The sequence below is a fragment of the Camelus bactrianus genome, chromosome 11 (assembly GCF_048773025.1).
Source record: "Camelus bactrianus isolate YW-2024 breed Bactrian camel chromosome 11, ASM4877302v1, whole genome shotgun sequence".
In the NCBI taxonomy this organism is placed as follows: domain Eukaryota; kingdom Metazoa; phylum Chordata; class Mammalia; order Artiodactyla; family Camelidae; genus Camelus; species Camelus bactrianus.
Genome location: NC_133549.1, coordinates 9,700,466 through 9,722,401, shown reverse-complemented (window position 1 = coordinate 9,722,401; position 21,936 = coordinate 9,700,466). Strand labels below are relative to the sequence as shown.

Sequence of the window (21,936 nt, the reverse complement as noted above, 5' to 3'; positions counted from 1 at the left end):
CCTGAGTCCAACCCCCAGTACCACCATTAAAATAAACAAATATACCTAAAATCAAACCTCCCATGTCGGCAGAGCCTGTCCCTGAGTTCTGCCCGCTTCACCATCCTGCCACCTGCTCTGCAGCTAATCATGAACTCTAGGCAAACACCCCAGGAAGAGCCCCCAATCCAAGTCTTACCTAGCTCTTCATTTGTGCTGTCGTTGTCAGTGGCAAATGGGAATCTCTTTTGTTCGGCTATAGATTTGGCCTGGCTCTGAAATAAAAAACAAACGAATGCACATTTTAGCTTATCACAGATGAAGAGAAAAGTTATCGTGAAACCTGTATTTTTAAAAAAAATCAAAGCTACGTTTGATGTATAGGGAACCAGGAAAATATTTGCATTAAGTCCTAGCCATCACATTCTTCAAGGTCACAGGATGTGCTGTAATGATTTGCATCCTCCCCTTATCATTGGTGGTTTGGTTTCCAAGAACACCTATCATTTTACTTTCATGGGGACTAAGCTTCCTGGCTGCTTCAAGGCTCCCTCCACAGACTATTTAATGCCGTCAATCATGTTGCAAAGATCACATGCTGGTGACTGGTCCTCCAATGTGGCTTGACAACAGAATGTTGCTTCTTGCATTCTTAAAAATATTTTTAGAAATAAGAGCTACAGGTTGGACAGAGATGACGCCATAATAGGACCAACAAAACCTGACCAAGAAACAAGACATCCTACCAAGTAACGCACAGCAAGCGATGAACAGAAATATCCTACTTAATGCAGTAGCTTCGCCCAAGACAAGATGATGCAGACACACGCGTGCATGTTTGGCAGAAGAGCTAAAACAGAAGTGGAAACTGGGGAAAAACAAAGCAAGTAAGTCAGCTGAGTAACTGGAACGATGTGACAGGCAGCAAGGGTCCACCGTACAAAACGACGGCTCTATTGTGTTTTGGAGCTGATAATACAAACAGCCGTCACTTTGCCAGAAGATTTGACTGTCAACATGATGCTATGATCTGCCTAGCCTACAGGGTACGTATTAAAACGATAACTTCACACCAGATTCACCTGAGATGTGATTAAAACGTGTACACACACATAGACAGGAAAAGCTAAGATAGTAAAACTGAAGATGTCACTTTTGGCAAAACTATAGGCTTAGAAACCAGCGACATCCCAATTATCTGAATTCCTCTTTTTTTATTTTTTAAATCCATAGTACAAATGCCTACAGGCACATATGATGGCCAAATTACTATTACACAGAGACTCTTCTGACTGATGCGTGTGCTGTTTCGCTGGTGACTGGTACTCGTTGGCCATGGTCTCCTGGGCTTCCCTGATGTAAGTAACACGGTAACAAGGTATTTCCGCTTAGATTCCCAGCACTGTTAAAATCTGGATTGATGTTCAGATACAGAGTGGTATTTGGTTTGCCTTTAAAACAGGTCAAGAATAATCTACCTCTGGTTAAAACACAAGTTAAAAGATACAAGTCAGAAGGGCACCTCACGTCAGCAGAGATTCACAGTACTGACTTTGTCCCATTCAGGACCCTGAACAAAGGGAAAGACCTGAAGATTCCACTGCTTTGGGAGTGTTTACACTTTATTTCTTCCAGTAAAACCTTGGTGACTAGGGAGAAATTTCGTCAGCTCTTTCTCGTTTTGCCATACAGCTGGGAGCTTCCACACGTGGGCACCTCATCCGGCTTCTTGGGGAAGCAGCGCACTGCACAGCACCAGAAGGCATCACAGTGCTGTGCGCACGCCCAGGTGGGACCAGACACAAGTCCTTCCTCTCTGTCTGCTGCTTACAGGCAGACACACAGACGCAAAGCATCCTTCTGTTTAACAAATGGCTTAGAGCCAAGGAAAGGAGTCTACGAACAATGCTTTTGATACTTTAAAAGTCTTATTACTCATCCAGTATTCAACAAGAGGCTACCATTTGCCAAGCCACCGTGCAAAAAGATGAGAACAGAAATGAAATCCCATTGAAAGAAGAAATCATTTGCCAAGCAACATCCAGAGTACACTGAAGAGCACATCTGATTTAAATGTTTTGATTATATTAGAAATAAAAATCTATAACAGAAGTGGGCAGGGAAAGCATAATGTGGAAAAATTAACTTCTTGATCAAAAAGAATCTTTCCCGTTTCTAAAACTGCATTGATAGCTGTCTTCTGTGGACAGAGCTGAGCCGCTGTGGGCCAGGAAGTTTAAGGACTCAGCCCCACGCTGCTAGCAGACTAACTCCAACCCACCTGCCAGGTCCCTGCTGACATATCAGTTCCCGAAAGCTGCCCTGCCTGATTCTCCTAATTTAAGGGCGATTATGTTGACCCTTTGTCTTTCCTTCATACAATTTGCACAATTGTGCTTGCTTCTCTGTATCATTATTTGACTAGTGGCTGTCGGAGTTGTAAGTGCAGGGACCAAGCTATCTGGCTCACCACAGTCTGGCTGGGTACTTACCTAGCATGATGCCTGGCACAAAATAGGTGCAAAAGAAATGTCTGGACAATGAATGAATGAACAGTTTAATTCCCATATTTTCAACCTAGGGAAAATGAAGGGCCTAGATTGATAAGCTTTCTCCCACAGGTTACTAGTTAGTGCCATCTTAAGTTGGAAATGCAACTAGCAGAAAATATTTGAATTACTATCAGCAAGAAGGTCCCTAATAACTCTAAGAATCTAATCACATATCCAAGGTGGGAATTATCCAGTGTCGACCTAAATGTTTTCACTGACGGCCAACTCACTACTTCACCACCTAGGCCACTCTGGTTTGGGACAAGTCTAACTCAAAAGTGTTTCCATGTGTCAAGCTGACTGCTGTGCAATGAGTTAGGTAAAACCAGTTGATCATTCTCTAGTTTGCAATTACTACTAATATTCAGTAGTTCTTACAGGAGAAGGCAGAGCTTTGGAAAAGAAAGAGTATCCTAAAGGGAAATTTTAAATGAAAGAAGCAAACAGTATCTATGTGGATGTTGAAGGAAGATGTTAGCCACGGGCACAGAAAGACTTTAACTCAGTCTCAGAGAATTCGGTGAGAACAAGAAGCCCCTTGCGCCTCGAGGCAGCTGGGCTGGAGGGGTCCACACGCTCACACAGCCTGGCAGACACAGATGTGATACAGTGGCAGGTACCGATCCCTGCAATGGTGAGGTCTCCTGTACAGTTTAGTTGGTACAGATTGGAAACACAGATAGAAAACACAGGCAAAGGCTGGAAAAATAAGATTGTACTATACCTTCACATCCATAAGGCTCCTACAAACAAGGTTCAACCATGAGCTCCTTTATTGCTCAGAACTTAAAAATAAAGAGGCCTAGGTCCAGAATGACCAACCATCCAAGACCTAAGTCATAATAACTCAGCGTGTCTAGACATGAGATGACTTATCTTTATCCTACATACATAGAACCAACTGGACTCAACTCCTGGTTGATAAACAGAGGCGATCTCTGCCTTTTGGAATGAGTATCACTGAGTTTCAGGTCACAGTAACAGAAGTCATGGACAGAAGGTGCATACCAGAATCTTTTCAGTGTTGAGGGAAAGCAAAGAGTCACAGGGTGGTGATCCTTTGGGTTCGCAGTCGGAGTCATGGAAGTTCAGAAAAGATGACTCTGAAAAGCAAACAGTCCTTGTTATCCTCCTCACCTTCAATTTGTGGCTCTTAGGTGCTTAACTATGAATAGAAATGTTGAGAATCCACAAAACCAAAATAAGGACAAGTGTAAAAAACACTAAGAGGGGAATCCCACCTTCCACCTTTAACAACTGTGCAATGTTTTCTAGTTTCCAAGCATCTTGCACACCCATCAGTGATCGTCTTCACAACAATTAACACAGTTGGTAAGATTCTTTCGTTAGACATCTCCTATTTGGCAGTATTTACTGGAGGTTAAAAAAAAATCATGAAAGTAGGAAGAAAGTCAAGCCAGGAAGACCTAATGTTAAAAGGTATGCGCTAAGAGTCCAGTATCCAGAATATATAAAAATTCCTAAAGATCAACAAGAAAAAGACAACCCAGTTTAAAAATGGGCAAAGGACTTGAACTGGCAACTCTCCAAAGAAAACGCACAAATAGCCACTGAGTGCATAAAAAAATGTTCTACTTCCTTATTAATTAGGGAATGTAAGTCAAATCAATGAGGTACCACGTCACACCCGCTAGGATGGTTATAATTTTTTTTAATGGGAAATCACAAGTGTTGACAAGGACATAGAGAAACTGAACACTTGTACATTGCTAACAGGATGTAAAATGGTGTGGCCACTGTAGAAAACAGGTGGGTGGTTCCTCAAAAAGGTAAACATAGAATTATCACACGATTCTGCTATTCCACTCTAAGGTTTGTAGCCCAAAGAACTGAAAACAGGGACTCAAGCAAGTGCGTGTACACGCATGTTCACAGCAGCACTATTTACAATAACCAAAAAGTGGAAACTGCCTAAATGTCCATCAACAGATAATGGGTAAGAAAAGTGTGTATATACACACAGAGGAATGTTATTTAGCCTTAAAAATGAATCAACTCACAGACACAGTAAACAAATTTATGGCTACCAGGGGGGAGTGGGGGTGGGAAAGGATAAACTGGGAGTTTGAGATTTGAGATACAAACATCAAGATAGATAAACATCAAGGTCCTACTGTATAGCATAGGGAACCATATTCAGTATCTTGTAGTAACCTATAATGAAAGAATATGAAAAAGAATATATGTCTGTATATGTATCACTGAAACATGATGCTGTACATCAATTTTTTTTAACTGAAGTACAGTCAGTTACAATGTGTCAATTTCTGGTGTACAGCACAATGTCTCAGTCATGCACATGCATACATATATTCCTTCTCATATTCTTTTTCATTAAAGGTTATTACAAGATATTGAATATAGTCCTATGCTATAGAGAAGAAATTTGGTTTTTTACCTATTTTTATACATAGTGGTTAACATTTGTAAATCTCAAACTCCCAAACTTATCCCTTCCCACTCCCTTTCCCCCTGGTAACCATAAGATTGTTTACTATGTCTGTAAGTCTGTTTCTGTTTTATAGATGAGTTCATTAGTGTCTTCTTTTTTCTTTTTTAGATTCCACATATGAGTGATATCATAGGGTATTTTTCTTTCTCTTACTGGCTTCCTTCACTTAGAATGTACACCAGTTATTGACACAACATTATAAACTGACTATACTTCATAGAAAAAAATTTTTTTAAATCAAATATTGATACATATCACAACATGGAAGAACCTCCAAAACAAAAACTAAGTGAAAGAAGCTAGACAGAAAAGGTCACATCCTGCATGATCCCATTTATACGAGATATCCAGAGTAGGCAAATCCACAGAGACAGAATGACCCTGGCAGTTGAAGGACAGAACGGAGAGAAACTGCTTAATGGACGAGGAGTTTACTCTGGAGTGATGGAAATGTTCTGGGGTGATTGCACTAACTTCGTGAATATACTGAGTGCCACTGAACTGTTCACTTAAAAGTGGTTAACTTCATGTCACGTAAATTTTGTCTTAATAAATTACTTTTTAAAGTATGCTAATTCAGGAGTCATTAGAGAGTATCAAAGTATGTTGAAGGAACCATGTGAACCAACTGGGGTAAATTCTCGCGTGTGTGTGTCCTGAGGACAGGGAGCTGGACACGAAGTATCACACGGCCCTGGTGGGGAGCAGGGACTGAAGCCGGAAGGTTAAGTCTCCCCCGGCACCGCAGGGTTCAAAGGATGGATGGATCCAGACTGGGGCACAGAAAGCAAATGGGCATTCCGGGCAGGAGTGGTGCACAAAAACACAAAGGTACGCAAACACAAAGGGGCAGTGAGCAGACTACCCCGGTGAGGGGAGAGAGTTGGTGCTGGAAAATAAAAACTGAGTTTCGAATGTGAGCAGTCAGACCCGGGGAAGTCATGGACCCAGAGGAAGGCCTTAGTCTGATAAGAAGAACCAGTAACAACTGTGGGTCAGCAACTGGATATACATTAAATTATAAGCTGTTTCTGCCTCCTTTTAAAAAAGGCACCGTTTGAGAACCTGCCATACACTAAGCATTGCATAGACACGGCTGTGTTCTCTCCTAACCATCCCTCTGCTTTGTGGAATTCTTTCCAGTTTCAATAAACAAACATCTATATAACTTTAAATAGCTGCATGGCATTCCGTTGCAATGGAACTGAACCATAGCCCTGCCACTGGATAATTAGGATGTCTTTTCTTTTTTTCTTACTATACACACTGTTTCAGTGAGTATCCTTGGCCTATGCTTTTTGCAAATTTACCCCATTAGGCAATTAAGTAAGCACAACAAATACAATTGCGGAGGCAAAGGATATAAGTAAGTTTAAGACTTTCCAAATATACTGCCACATTCCCCTCAAGATGTAACACTAATTTCATTCCCACGAGGGAAGTGGATGGGTTCAGACATCATGGGAGTGCCACCATTCTTTTTATCTTTTCCCATCCGGAAATAGTACTAGTAAGATTAAACTTTTGGTTTATTGGCCAGTTGTGTCTCTTCTGTCAATTGCTTATCTCCTTTGTTAATCTGTAAATATCCGATCTATTCTGGCCTAAGATATAGAAAAGAATTTCTAATCATCAACTTTCCAGACGGTCAGCCAGGTATCCCAGTACCACTTAGGAAAACTCAATTTGAATGCCACCACCTTTATCATACATTAGAGTCACTGGGGTCTGATTCTAGACTTCTTTTTTTAAGGAATCTTTGAGATGATTTATACCCACCTTCTGCAGTGGCTCAGACAGATGACTGTCCACTGTCTAAAAGGACACCTACTTCTAAAAAAATTATAGCAGTTGTTCATGTTCATTGTAGAAGATGGAGAAAAATCACAAAACACCAATGAAAGTCATTGAGAATACCACCACGTACTTGGAACCACCACCAACACTTTGGTGTCTGTAATTAAGAGTGACAGCTCTGAAATCAGGCTGCTGGGTTTGAATTCCTGTTCTCTGCCACTGTTTACTCGCTCCTGGCCACTGCGTGGCTTCTCCAATCTCCAGTTTCTTCATTTGTAAAACGGGGTCAGTAATAGATTAACTACATCACAGGGGTGGCTGTGAGATTTAAATAAGGAAATACAAGCAAAGTGTGCAGTACAGTTTCTGACACAAAGCAGGAGCTAAAAAATGTTTGCTACTATTATTACCATTAGGTTGTGAGAACTGAATGGGCTACACTGTTTCATAAGCTGGACTTTAACAATATAAATGCTCTCCTATATGATTAAATTTTCTTCATTATTTAACTTGATAAGATTATATATCATTTTAATATTTTAAAAATAAAATTTCAACTCTCTACAGTAAACCTGCATTTTGTTGTTGTTTTTCCTAGACTTTCTAATCCCTTATAATGATGTTTATTCTGCCTTCAGTTAATTGCATTGTTTCAATGACCTTAGCCTTACAATAAATGCATACATTTTCATGTAAAAGCAAAGCTTCATCATTTTTTTTTGGTTATTTGGATAAACATTCTTCCTTCAGCTAAACTTCAGTCATTTTGTTAAAGTTCCAAAACAAACAAAGTCCTGTCTGATATTTATTAGAAATGTACTAACATTGTAGACTAATGAAGGGGAGAATACTTGACTTCTTTACAAATTTTAATCTATTTATTCAAGGTTTTTTTTTAATTAACCTATGGGGAATTTTATCATTTTTATACAGGATTTACACATTCAAGTTTGTTGTGATCAAAAAAAAAAAATTGGTTGATAACCACCGGTTCAGTACATATCTGTTGAGTACCTACTCTGTTCCAGCCACAGCCTCAGTCTCCATGGTCCTCAAACCCAGAAAAGACCCCTGTTCTTGTATATAGAGATTATAGTTCAGTGGGGAAGCCAACAGTAATCAGTCACATAAAGAAGTGGAAGGACGCAATAGTAAGAGCTGTGAACAGCAGCACACTCAGAAGCACAGTGCTTGGGGAAAGCTTCGGAGGGCTGAGTGGCCAACATCAGCCAATACTGATACAGTTACCAAGTCCAGGCACCCTTCCAATCCCCGTTTTAAAGAAGAGGTAAATGAGGCAGCGAGTCTAAGTAATTTGCCCCAGGCCACCCTCCAGCAAAGCAGCGGAAGTGTTGGTTGGCTGTCTGCCAGAAAGAGAGAGAAGGCAGATCTGAGCCAAGTTAAGGATGTAACAGGTGAAGGTCCATGGGAGGCAGCCAGGACGGGATAGTGGTCCAGGCAGAAACACAGCACACTGTAAATCTCTTGTCTTTTTAGCTGACTAGAACTGAATATTTTTTATCTGCCCACATTACTGAACTCTTAAGAGCTCTATTAATGTCTCCACTTATATATATATATATAATGTATCCATTTATAAATGATAATTGTATCAGCTACACATAATTATATCAAGGCCTTTTTAATATTTATATTCACTTAGTATCTCATTGTGCTGGATAAAACCTCCCCCAAAGTGCTCAACAATACCACTGATAAAAGACACCCCTGCTTATTCCTAACGTTAACACTTCATTTAACCACCCAGAATTTCCTCAACTTTTGACAATAAAACTTTTTCACTTAACATTTATAAGCATCCAGTGGGAAGCTGGCTACTTTCAGATTGATAAATTTTACCACATACAGGAAGGACTGAGAGTGATGTTATTTTATAATACAGAGAAAGAATTCTTCTATTCTTTGTTTTACCAAAAATTTTAAATCAGAAAAGTTGGCTGAACTTTATCAAGTTATTTTTGGATATTTCTTTATGACAATCATTATGATTTTTCTCCTTTGATCTATTAAGGTGATCAATTTAATTTTTTTAAACTGTTGAAACATCTTTGTACTTTTAGAATAAACTCCAATTGATCAAGGCAGATTATTCTTTTAATTGCCAGCTGGCTTCAGTTTACTAGTATTTTACTTAGGATTTTTATAACTATGTTAATAGCTTTCTTCCCCATACCCCGCCCACTCCTGCAACTGTATTAGATTCTGGCATCCATGTTTTTTGCTAGTTTGGTAAGGTCTGTGATAGAAAAATAGTTTGTTCCAGTTGTAACTTCAGTTGTCTGGAACAGGAGGTTAAATTTGTTCTTTTACCTAAAAATATTTAACTTACTATGGCTTCAATTATTTTACAATAATAACCCAACCAGCTATATTGAAGTGGCAGAGATTTCCATAGAACTAAGAAAAGTCTGTTTTCTTTCTTGTTTAGGTCATGCAAATAATTTAATGGTGATTACCGCAGAAATATTCTCAAAACACATTACAGAATCTCATCTTTTCTTCTACCTCATCTTCCTGGATATCTTTCTATTGCTTCGTATTTTTAACCTTATTAGCAGAGATTTCTACACAGTTATCTCTTTAATTTTTATGGCCTCTACGGTCTGCAGTACCCCTCTCATTGATAACATATGTTTGCACCTGCTCTCCTATTTACTCGTTAGCCTTATCAGATTTATCTATTTTATTCTTTTTTAAAGAAACAGCTCTTGGATCTAGTTATCAGTTCTGCTGTTGCTCTGATTCCAATGCATTTGTTCTGGCATTGTTCTACTCAGTCCCTCCAGTTTCCCTTATTGCTTCTTCTTGTTTCTCGAGTTTAGTATCCAGTTCATTTTCTCCCTTTCTCCTTTAATGCCAAGATGCCACGGAAAGCTAAAGCAGGAAGAGACCGCTGATGGTGGTGCAAGGAGAGAAGAAGCAGAGACTGGAGCAGGGAGGCTGAGTGGAGGCCGTGGCCAGTTAAACATGGGAGGAGTCCCAACGCTGGCGGAGGCTGCTGGGTTGAAATGGAGGAGTCATTGTCTAAAGACATACAAAGTAAAAAGGACGTGGCTTTGTGAAAAATTGGGGCTTCGGAAGAGGAAAGAGACAGTTTCCAGTTTGTGCAGCTAAAGGAGTGGTACCATTAAGGGCAATGGGACAGTGAAGAGGAAGAGTGGTTTTACAGGGAAAGGAAGCACTAACTTTGGGTTCAAGCCAAGTGCTTGTGAGATGCTAAACTGGGAGCTGTCTTGCCTGTAGTCAGGAAATTCCAGAGAAAGAGCCAGACAGAGAGAGGAATTTGATAAGCATGAACTCACAGTGGATGAGTAAGCAGGGCATGCAGCTAGGATCTCTAAGAAAGCTTTGGAAGCCTTCGGAAGTGTCATGAGAAGAAAAGAGCTGACCCTGGTAGGGACACAATATTTAAGAGGCAGAGGGAGAATTCACTTGGTAATTATCCTTTTTCTAAAGAACTATCCATTTACTTGACTTGTTCTGCCATCTTTGTCATACAGCTATACACAGAGTTATAATGATTTCTAAAGGCAAATACAGTTGACGACCCCTGAACACCTCGGGCGTTAGGAGTACCGCCATCCCCCAGCCCCCAGTGCAGTTGAAAAATCTGCATATAACATCGTTAGCCGTCTGAATCTGTGGTTCTGCAACTGAAGATTCAACCAACCACAGATCACGTACTATTGCCGTGTTACTGATAAAAAAGTCCATGAATAAGTGGACCCGCACAGTTCAAACCTGGGCTGTTCAAGGGCCCACTGAATTTTTCTTCTTTCTTTTTTATTATTTTTTTTAATTGACGTACACTTGGTTAACAATGTTGTGTCAATTTCTGGTGTGCAGCATCATGTTTCAGCCATCCATATACATACATATGTGCCTTTTCATATTCTTTTTCATTTTAAGTTACTACAAGATATTGAATACAGTTCCCTGTGCTGTACAGTAGGACCTTGTTGTTTATCTATTTTATAGGTAGTAGTCAATATCTGCAAATCTCGAACTCCCAATTTATCCCTTCTCACCCTCTCTTCTAATTTTGCTTGATTAGCCTTGCTAGATAATTGTCCAAATTTTACCTGAATTTGCAAAGAACCAGATCTTCTATATTTAAATCTACTCTTTCCCCGACTGCAAATGTAATTAATTTGCAGGCAAAGTAACGGAGTGGTTCAGAGCACCGGCTCTGAAGCCAGACTGACTCAGACCAGATGCCTAACTGGCTGTGTGATTTTGGGCAAGTCCTTTCATTTCTCTCAGCTTCAGTCTCCTCATTTGTAAAACGGGAATAACTACCACCACGTATCTTCATAAGGCAATTACGAGAAATAGACATGATGCCCACAGTTCACAGAATGATTGTTCAATGTCAGTATACCCATCCAGACTGAAATTGCTGGGGTCTTCTGTTAATTTCTTCTTCCTATTTTCCTTCAGTTTATTTTGGTCTTCACAGTACTTTACAGCTTTCAAGACACTTGCACAAACATTGTTTCTTTTGGTCCTCGTCCTCTGAGGTGGGCAGAACACACCCTGGGCTCGCTGTACACATGGGGAGTGATGCGCAACGTTAATGGACATGTTTAAGGTCACAGGATGAACAGCGGAGTGGAGACTTGTGAAGGCCATGCCCTTGGACGTCACATCAGTAGAGGTACACGGCACACTTGTCACCACTCATTCTGCCCACGCGGGTCCTAGTGATAAACAACTTAGGCACAGCAAAGCCATCCAGCTTCTTTCCTCTCCTCCTAAACCTTACACACAGCTGACTTTAAGAAGAACATCTTCAGATGTGGGGTCCAGCTCAATGGTGGAGTGTGTGCTTAGCATACATGAGGTCCTGGGTTCAATCTCCAGTGCCTCCATCAAAAAAAAAAAAAAAGCATCTTTGATGGAGAGACAGGAGCTGACTGCAGTAGGTTTGAGGAAGAATCGGCGACACGGAGACAGTGCATGTCAACCTCTCCTTTGAGGAATTCTGCTATAAAAGGAAGAAGAGAGACGAGGTGGTGGCTGGAAGGACTCGGTGGTCCTGTCTTAGTTGCCTGTTTTTCCGAGAAGGGAGCTATTACAACTACGTGTGTGCTGACGGAAGACAAGAGGGAATGACTCCAGGTACCAGGAGGGAGTTGGTCTCGCAGAAGCCATGAGTCCTCCAAGGCAACAGGACTGCAGGTAAAAGCTATCAGTGTGGCTGCAGGCGGGCATCAGCGAGGATGGTGGGAAAGCGTGGACGTTCTCTGCTTCCTTCTCAATCAGATAGGAGGAGAGCCCTACCTCCTGGTGAGGAGAGGAGGTGTCACAGTCCTGTCCCACCAGTGGAGACAGACTGAAAGCTTGCAAACAGCAAAGCCCACGGCCAGTCCCAGAAGGAAACATTTTATAAGGAATTCCGCAGCTGCTCGGCTGTGTTCATCACTCGACCACCTCCTCTAGGTATAACAAGACCGTGAGCCAAGTGCACCTGAAAACAAGGCTGTCTGGGCTTTTCCTCCGGAGAGGCTAGAACTTGGAATCCAGATGCCAGATATTTATTGAGAATTCTAGTCCCAGGTGGAGGGTATCCAGGAAGAGCAGGCAGCACTTTTGTGGTGGGAGGTGCTACCCGGAGGCCAAGCAGGTGCTACACGACATCGGCTTGTAGTGCCTTTGCTTCGATCAATTTCAGCATTTGTAAGACAACCACTGTGGAGGATGAAGCCGAGTCCCCTTAAAACCGAGTTCCGCTGCAACGTTACAAAACTCTGTTCTCTTTCTTGACCTGCCCCGTCTCCCTCAGAGTCGAGGAATTTCAAAGAAAAGGAGGAGCTGAAACCAAGCAGGACCCTGAGGGGCCCCCTGGGATGCAAAGCCCTCAAGCCCCTCCATGTCTCCCACTTCTCGTTTGTAGAAAGAGGCTTTAGTTTCCTAGGACTTGCCTGAGCTCTGAGAAGCAGACTCAAGCAGCTACTAATTAGGGAAGTGAGGGAATGCAGAAAACCAAGGAAAAGCAGTCAAGCAAGAATGTACTAACAGCTTCAACAATAGTTCAGTGAGAAAGCAGTTTCCTCTTTAAGGGATCTGCATGACAATCTGATGTGTGTCTTCGAGCTGCTCTGCAGAAACTAAGACCCCCCCACCACCAGGTGGAGGATGGTGACTCCATGCTGTCCTACATGACTACATGCTACATGCACAAGACCCCAGACTGCCTGGAACCAGACGGCAATAATTAAGATTCCTGAACATCACTCTGTTACCTCCCCACCAACCAATCAGAAGAAAGTCCACAGGCTGCAACCCTCAGCCCAAATGTTGCCTTTTTTTTAAAATTTGTTTTTAATGGAGGGACTGGGGATTGAACCCAGGACCTTGTGTATGCTAAGCATGCACCCTACCACTGAGCTGTACCCTCCTCTCCCCCACAAATGCTGCCTTTAACACCCTTCCCTGAAAGCCATCGGGGAGTTTGGGTTTGGGGGGCACAAGTTACCAGTTCTCCTGGCTTGTTGCCATGCAAATAAACACTGAACTTTCCTCCACCACTACCCAGTACCAGGAGATTGGCTTTGCTGTGCTGCGGGTGAGCGGACCCAAGTGGGTTCAGAATCAAGGACATTGTATATTACATTGCTCGATGGTCCCAAGTGGTACTTTTCTTTTAGAATGTAGTAACAGGAAAAAGTAATAACGGGAAAAAAATCTCCTCTGAAAAATTTATATGCTTCTTCTATTCTAATAAAATATTATTCATCAGTACCTGAGATGTGTAAGTTATCATAAAACAACTTGAAAATAGAGGCCACCTACTCAGAATTAGATTATAAAGTCAACATATAATTAATCCTCCAGAACACAGAGCTGTAAAGCCATCTTAAAGAGACAGAATGGCTTTTTTAACAAAGCATGAAAGTAATCTGATTGACCCTGTATTAACCCACATAAAAGCACTGCCACACGTAAAGAAAGTAAAACCAAAAGGACAGGAGCTGGGCAGCTGCACAGAATGGAGGAAGAGGCACAGAAGCAAATGCCAGGGCACCAGTCCAAGGACAGAGCGGGCGGCGGGCGGCGGGCGGCGGGCGGGGGCGGCAGCCAACAAGCCGGGCGGCGCGCCTTCCCCACAAAAGCGATTCACTTAGTCTGGGGTACAAACTGGACGGAAAAATGCATCGGATGCTCAGGGTGGCGCGTACTTTTACAAGCTGAGGAACTTCTCACGAGCCCACACATCTGTGACAGAGCATCAGCTCTGCTGGGAAGGCTGAAGCAGATCGAGGCAGTGATGTGCGAGCATTAGTGACAAGGGAACACAGTGCCACTTAGAACACCCCAAACACAGGCAGGAAAAGGGCACAAGAGAAGTCAGTCAACTGGGCTATTCTGCAGAAGAGGTGCTGAGCGGAGGACAGTTCCCTGACAGGTCACCTGTGTCCCTGCGAAGGACGTGACCTGAGCAGAGGAAGTCCCCTGCACCGTGCGGGTTCTCAAGCCAGAAATAAAGCCACGGCAGGTGTTTCCAGATGGGACAAGGGTGACGTGGAGTCAGACTTTACTGGCACGCTTAAAAACAGCTCTCGGTGATTGATTTGGGGTTCCTTCCGGTTACACGGGTTACTTGCTTGGTGCAAATCCATGGAGCTTCCCACTCGTGATACACACGTTTTTCCGCATGTGTGTCATGTTTCAATAAAAAGTAAAAAACTAAAAAGCTAGCTGGAGGAAAATGTTGGAAAGCCTTAACCCAAAGTGAAAAAGGATTAAAATTCTGCTCCTTTAATAAAGTTTGTATTTGCTCTATCTGCAAGATAACAAGCCCAAACGAAAAGGTGAGAGGATCTCTTTAAAACACTACATTGTAAAAAGGGGAAGCTTTAAAAGGTGGCTGGTCGGCAAGTAGTTACTGAGTGCAACGAAGCCAAGCAGTCTCTACACGCCGTTAGAGGGGCTCCTTGAAAAGTTTTCATACAGAAAGTGCTCTGTCCCTTCCTGGACTCGTGTCCCACGTAGGGTAGATTTTAAAACCCAGGTCACATATCTCTGACTCTCCTCCAGAGGGGAACAGTATTAACCTTTGTCACCCAAAGCCGAACACATCCACCAGGGTCCATTTACCTTCTACCAGACCTACATGGAAAAGCTAAGGAGTGTGCAAATACCACGGGCCGTCAGCCTCTTAGGGCTCTCGCTACAAAGACCACCCTAACCCAGAGGACTTTCTGAGAAACGACGTTCGGTTCACACAAGGGGCAGACACCCTCCCAGCGATCGGTGGCCTGGGCTGGCTAAGATAACAACGGACAAATCTCTTCATCACTCCGAAACCCAGTCTCGGGCTCAAAATCTGCTAGCTCCTTTTCGCCAGCAAATTTACTGGGCGTATCTTAAAAAAGATCAGAAGAGATTTGCTGCAAAACTGTGTACAATGACAAACAGAAAAGTCAGGACCAAGGGAAAAGGATCAAGCAAACACATTAATCGTAAGGGTTACCAGTTGCCATGACCGAGCACGAAACGTGGCTCTTAACTTCCCCGCAGCCAAAACCAAAGAGGAAATAGCTCTCGTTGTAAGTTTCCCCCATTGACTTCCTGCCACCACCTCTGAGGCACAGGAGTGATTCAAGGCTGCTGTGAGCAGTAAGACCCCTGTCATGTATTTAAATGACCAAGTTCTAAATTAAGAGAGACACCATAAATACTGACCGTCTTTCAGTCTCAGTGACTTCGTCAAAAACACAGAGCTAGGCTCAGAGCTACTTCCTTCTTTTTCTGGCAGTTAGAGCTCCCAGATTGGACAGACAGATGCTGATGCCCTGTTCTCCACAAAGAACAGTTGGAAAACGAAATAAACTCAAATCTGGGATTATCCATTCCAACAAACTACAGAAAATTACTTCCGGTTGTAAACTAATCACTGAACTTGAGGCATTAAGCATGCATCGTGCTAATGCCACCAGTTCGAGGAAGGTGGCTATTTGAAAACCATCATAAAGACAGCAACTACAGGACTACCTCATCTAGAAGCAGACCAAAGAAAAACAAAAACAAAAACAAAAACCTCAAGAAGGCAGTAAAAAAGGGGAGGAGGGAATCACATAAATTCAACTGTTCTTAATACATTTTCAAAGGAAAACAAAACTATGTTTGAGACATGTACCAGAAATGCATGTTCGAATGACAAAAATACATCTGGACTGTCTGTAAAGAACACATGAAGATGTATTTAATACAGATGAAGACCACACTGGAACAAGACACAGCCTAGCTTTGGGAGGAAGAACAGAGAAGAAAACCTGAATTCTTGAATCAGCAGACAAGTTGCAACTTTACCAGACCTTACTTTTCAGACACTGATGCTCTGTTCTCCACAAAGATCAGTGGGAAAATGAAATAAACTCAAATCTGGGATTATCCATTTCAACAAACTACAGAAAATTACTTCCATTTGTAAATGAATCACTGAACCTGACTGAGGCCATTAAGCATGCCCAGTGCTAGTGTCACCAGATCAGTAACACCAGGGCGTCGAGCTGAGAGCTCTCTGAGGTCTCTCCAAGTCTCACTCCACCTGGGTCTCTGCTCAGGTCACCTTAGCCGAGGCCTTCCCCGGCCACCTCTCAAAGGGACATCCCCACACCTCTCTGTTCCTCAGGGCACTTGTCACCAGGCCGACTGCGCACTGGTTTCTCCCCCCACCGAGGACCCCAGCCAGTTCTGGACCCTGGCGTCCAGAACACCCAGGAGCATCTCTGAGGCACATAAATAGCTTTTTAGTTAAAACAACAGACCCACTCTGGCTCTGCAGTTCAAAATATTAGGTTCAGTGAATGACGCCCCCTTGCACATGGATAAACATGAAATTCTAGAAGTTACCTAAGAATATACCTTTCAACAAAGCTTAAGGGTATAGGACTTTATCAATAATACCAGTGAGAAATTATACTAATACACATATACTATTGACGAGAAGTTCACAAACGTTCGGGAAGCCAGATTACGCTCTCCAGCGTGCAACCCTTCTTAGCTTCTCTTTGCCTCAGTTTCCCCTTAGGTGACCTGGAGATTAAAACAGTACCTACTTTGGTGTCAAGAACATTAAATAAGAATGCACCGTGTTCACAAGTATAACACTGAAGGAAAGGATTTGGGGAAAGCTTTTGTTCATTATTTCTCCCCACAATTCCAAACTACAAACAGGGCCAAGAGAACAAGGAAGGGAAGGGAAATTGATCTTTATTGGAAAAATACGTACATGACAGTATTCATTTTTTAAAAGAGGAAGATCATTTTCAACACAGGAAAACAGAAGGTCAGAAGTGTGTGGTTACACATGCTTGTCAAACAAAAAGTGAAATGTGAAAACATGCTGGAGGACAAAAAGTTGAAGGGGCACTGGGGGACAGCACAGCCCAGGCTGAGACTCAGGGCACGGAGATCATTGACGCTTGTTGTCTGGGCAGCCGGGCCCCCGGGGGTCCCCTCGGCCCACCAAGGCTGCTCCCTGGGGCCTGGATTTGGCTATGGGGTCTGGATTTCAGAGCTGTTTAGATTGACGGCTCCCACCAGCCATTCTCTCCTGCCCTACACTTACTGGGGGTTCTGTCTTAAGAGAACACATACACAGCTTATTCTAAGGTGTGCAGATTCAGACCCAAGCAGGCATCAACTCAGCTGCCTGAACCCCAAAGTGGTGGGAAGGGTCCTGAAAGGTGGCCATGCTGCTGTGTCTGCCCTCTGAATAGGGGCTGGCTTGATGCGGACAGGCTTGGGGCTGGAGAGGCCACCAACGATGGAGCCGTGACTAATAGCTGGCAAGGTCAGGTCTTGTTTGATTCTGAAGAACTGATTCCAGAACACGAGCCCTTCAAGCTACAGTTTGGTTCGTTGTCAATCTTGAATTTGCTGCTACGTCTGCTCTTCCGGGAACACACAAGGACGGGGCAGGTTCCACTTGCTTCTACCTGGTCATCCAGGATAAGGAGGGAGAAGTGAGGGACATCTGGGGAGCGTCTACCCCGACGGAGATGGCTTTTGTCACACACTGCAGCCAGGAAAGCTCAAGGGGACACCGGGAGACCCAAGAAGCACAAGCAGTTGACTCTGGGAATTACTTCCCACGGCTGATGGCAGCAGCAGCCAAGCCACTTCAGGCACCTGTTGGCAGCCACTGGGACACATGCGTCAGCCCAGGGGAGGCTGTGTGGAAGACTCATGCCATGCATTTGCCACAGCACGTTTTTAATTCCAAACTAAGAAAATCACTGTTACAAATGGGGACTCTTAACCCTCATCAGAAGCCTGATGCCACAGAGTGAAATGAGCCACCTAGATTAATGATATCAATCGATTTCATAATTTAAATCAGTTTGTATCTTTCATTGCCTACAATCTGGGTTTCTTTTAGGCAGTGAGCTTCACATGACTCCAGGAGGGAAGGGAAATGAAGATTTACACACTATGTACATATATATGCTTGTAAATACTACATATGTGTTTTCTGACCTATAACCACTTGGTGTTTAAGACAAATTCTGTCTGGAGCCTAATCATCTAGGCTTCTCCCTTTCCAGCTGTGGGACCCCAGGTAAGTGATGATTTCACTGTGCCTCAGTTTTCTCATCTGAGAAAAGTAACTGCCATCCTGTGATGTAGTCACCAGTGTTCTGACAAAGAACTGGCTGATCAACCTAAAGTTCTGACAACACAGCAAGCACTGCACTCATGGATGTTAGCTATTTCTCATTTTCCTCGCAGCATCCTTGTGAAGAAAAGAAAACCCCGTAGTGAGGTAACAGTGTCTTCAATCTACAGAAAAGGTGACTTTGCAAAGATGAGCAATTAACCTGCTCAGAGTCAGGGAAAGCCATTCTCTTTCCACTATGCCATGCTGGCCGCGACATTTATGCTGTTACTGGCCACTGCCTCCTACAAAAGGCAGAAGTCACATGGCCCTCAAGGAGTGAGACTTCCTCAAGGAAGTCAGATTGTGCTAAAAGGAAATCACAGTGTGCTAATCTTGACATCTCATTTCAACCAAAAAATACTTATTGTCTTCCCAGGTGGACAATGCTGGACTGCTGTGAGGCCATAAAAGCAACTAGCCAGCTCCTAGTGAGTCAGGTAGACCCAGATGTTTCAAAAGCCAGCCTTAAGGGAACTCACAGGGCAAGAGGAAAGGAAAAGGAGAGGGCAGGGCAGGGGATTAAAGGGTGAAAAGACCCATTACAGAGGTCTTTGACCCTGAGGCAAAGACAGAAAATGTACATATGTACTTTGCCCCTGAGAGACCTGCCTCTTACTAAGCCGAGGCCGGTAGTGCCCAATCTTAATGAATGAGCTGGCCCAGTTCCAATACACACACAGCTCTGACAGACACTGGCAGGGAGCCCGCAGGGCCCTTTCTACTCTCTGGGAGACACCTGACAGATCACAGGTCAATCTTAAACAACTGGAAGCAAGATGGAAGCAAGATGTCAATGAGCAGATAAGATGGGCTTCCTCTTTTGTTCCCTCCTTTTTTCCAGGGATCGCATGTTTACAGGCTGTGTTTAATACAAGGCATCAACCGGGAGGTCAGGAAACCTGATTTCCAGGCCTAAGATGGGCCAGGCATCCCCGCTCTGGGCGCAGGCCCCGCGAGATGGTCCGGACCTCCTCGTCGGTCGGTCCCTCCCTCACTCCCACCTCACCCGCGGGGGCCGGAGCAGGGACCGGGGCTGCCCCGGGTCACCTGCCATCTCCTCCTCCACCCTTTCAACAGTTGCCAGGACTGCAGACAGGACTCTCTGGCCTCGGGTGCATGCTGTCAGCTTTTTCACCATTCACCGCCCTCCCCAAGGCGGCCTCGGGAGGAGGGCGCGCAGCGGCGTGGGTGTGAGCGGCGGGAAGCGGCCCCGGCGTGACACCTTGCGGAGCCGGCTCCCGCAGGGGCACACGCCGCGCCCGGCGGCGGCGAGGCCCGGGCGGCCCGCACATCGGCCCCGGAGCCCGCAGCCCCCACGGCCCCGCGGCCCCAGCGCTCCGCGCGCCCGGACGCCCGCCCGCCGCCGCCCACTCACCGCCGCACTCGGCCGAGTACTGGTCCCCCCAGTCCCCGGACTGCGGGCTGCAGCCGCCGCCTGCCGGGGCCTCCTGCTGCTGCCGGTGCTGCAGCTCCTGCTTGAGCAGGGACAGCGGCGAGTAGTGCTCGGTGGCCAGGGCGCCCGGCCGCGGCCCGGCGGACAGGACCCCCAGGAGCAGCAGCACCAGGGCGCGCCGGGCCGCGCCCGCGACGGCCACAGCGCCGCCCCAGCAGCCGCAGCAGCAGCAGCCGGCAGGTGCCATCTTCCCTCAAAGCGCATGTGCGGCGGCCCTCGCCGCGCGCTGCGGCCCCCGAGCCTTAACCCGCGGCAGGCAGGTGGGCCGTGGCAAGGGGGCGGGAGAAGGGGTGTGGCATTGCCTGCTGGGAGTTGTAGTCCCAGGTCGGCCAACCTGGCGTCCCCCTTTCCGGTGATGGGACTACGAGTCCCAGCAAGCACCGCGCGGCGCAAGGCTTCCGGTCTGGCGTTTGACGTCTTCCCCGCCACTGAATCGGAAGTTCTGTGCCGCAGTTGCGTGGAAATGGGCACCGGTGGGCGGAGTGGGCTTCGGCCGGGCAAGGGGAACACCGAGGGGGTGACAGCAGGAAAGGGGAAGCCGGATGGGGTGGCAGTGACTCCTGCTGCTGCTGCTGCCTCGGCCTCCTGCCAGTACAGGTGCATCGAATGCAACCAAGAGGCCAAGGAGTTGTACCGAGACTATAGCCACGGCGTGCTGAAGATAACCATCTGTGTGAGTTGTCAGGTGTGGGGTGTCCTCGGGAAGAAAATGGCGCGGCGAGATTTGGGGACCGTGAGAGGCCATGCAATCTGTATCAGCTTTTTAGGGTGATAAAAATCAAAAGTCAACGAGTTTCAGGGTCTTCTAATAAGACATCAGTTCGATGCTTGGCATTCCCGTTCCTGGCTCAGTCCAGCCTATGCATGAGTACGTACGGTGGCAGAGAAGTCATTCCTTACAGCGCTTGTCTCACACGGCTCACGTTTGCTGATCCGGGCGAGCGGATCCTCGGAAGGACATGGGTGCAGGAGTGGCGCAGAGAAATTTAGAGATCGGATTAGATAGACATTTGGGCTCACGCCAAAGCTATTTCATCCGTATTCTCCCTTTGATGGACAAATGTTACCGTCTCTGCACTTAATAACCGACAGTAAATTCTCCTAGAATACTTTTTCAGGTTTCATCCATTGTGGTCATTGAATGTACAAGGTTGTATACAAAACATTATGCTAGACGTTGGGAATACAAAAACCCAAAATAAGGAAGTAAAAATTCTGCTTTCATAGTCTTATTTATAGAGAATGATCTTACGTTGTAAAAATCACAAAATTGGAGTTTCTCAGGGGGCCATCAGCAAAGAACCTGTCACATTATAGGCACTCAATGCATTTTTATCCCTTTTCTGATCTCCTGATGATTTTCTGATAATCCTCATTGCAAAAACATTGCCCGTGGTAATATACGAGGGAGTGAATGTGTACCTACTTATTGTCAACCTCTGGTGCATACAATCTCAATTTCCTGTTCTCTCAAACTGTTTCCCTCACTTGGCAAAATTTCAACCCTGGTTATTTGCGTATTACCTAATCTGTCCCTGCACCCCTGCAGCTGGGCATTGGTGGGGAGAAAACACCTTATATTCATGACCACTAACCTCATGTGGGCCTTGATGCTGTCTGGCCATCTTGGTACGTTTCACTAGTCCATTCCCATTCCTACTCTTCTGAACAATACCTTCTCTCTCCTCAAGTTTCCCATATATCCTCTCCTGCTTCGCTAAGAAAAGAGAACTTCTACAAACTTTGCAACCACATAAACCTAGTTCATTATTCATATGCTCAGTCTTCCCCCCTGTTCCTATGCGTGAACTCTTCATACACCTGTCTAAAGCCAATGCCTCCACTTGTGCACTAAATCCTATCCTCTTCCACTTACTTAAGGACACCCCTGTAGCAATGCTCTTCTGCTCTCTGCCGGATCATCCCCACCAACATAAGTACTATCATTTCTTCCATTAAAAAATAAAAAATTCTTGACCCCACTTCCTTCTTT

The 21,936-nt window shown here is 44.7% G+C and overlaps 1 protein-coding gene across 10 annotated transcripts in view; it reads right to left on the bottom strand.

Moving 5' to 3' along the window:
• Positions 1-20,580, bottom strand: part of TTC13 (tetratricopeptide repeat domain 13) — a 72,293-nt gene extending 51,713 nt beyond the window's left edge. For 6 of the 10 annotated variants that reach the window (XM_074373183.1, XM_074373185.1, XM_074373186.1 and 3 more), the window contains exons 1-3: positions 19,866-20,231; positions 3,540-3,634; positions 179-254 (exon numbers count right to left, since the gene is read on the bottom strand). In XM_074373183.1, the coding sequence (XP_074229284.1) occupies positions 179-254; positions 3,540-3,634; positions 19,866-20,130 (436 nt within the window). In that variant the 5' untranslated portion in view covers positions 20,131-20,231. Of the gene's footprint in view, positions 1-178; positions 255-3,539; positions 3,635-19,865 lie in introns of all 10 variants that reach the window. The other 4 variants (XM_074373179.1, XM_074373180.1, XM_074373181.1 and 1 more) reach the window with 2 other exon arrangements.
• Positions 20,581-21,936: the final 1,356 nt, after the last annotated feature.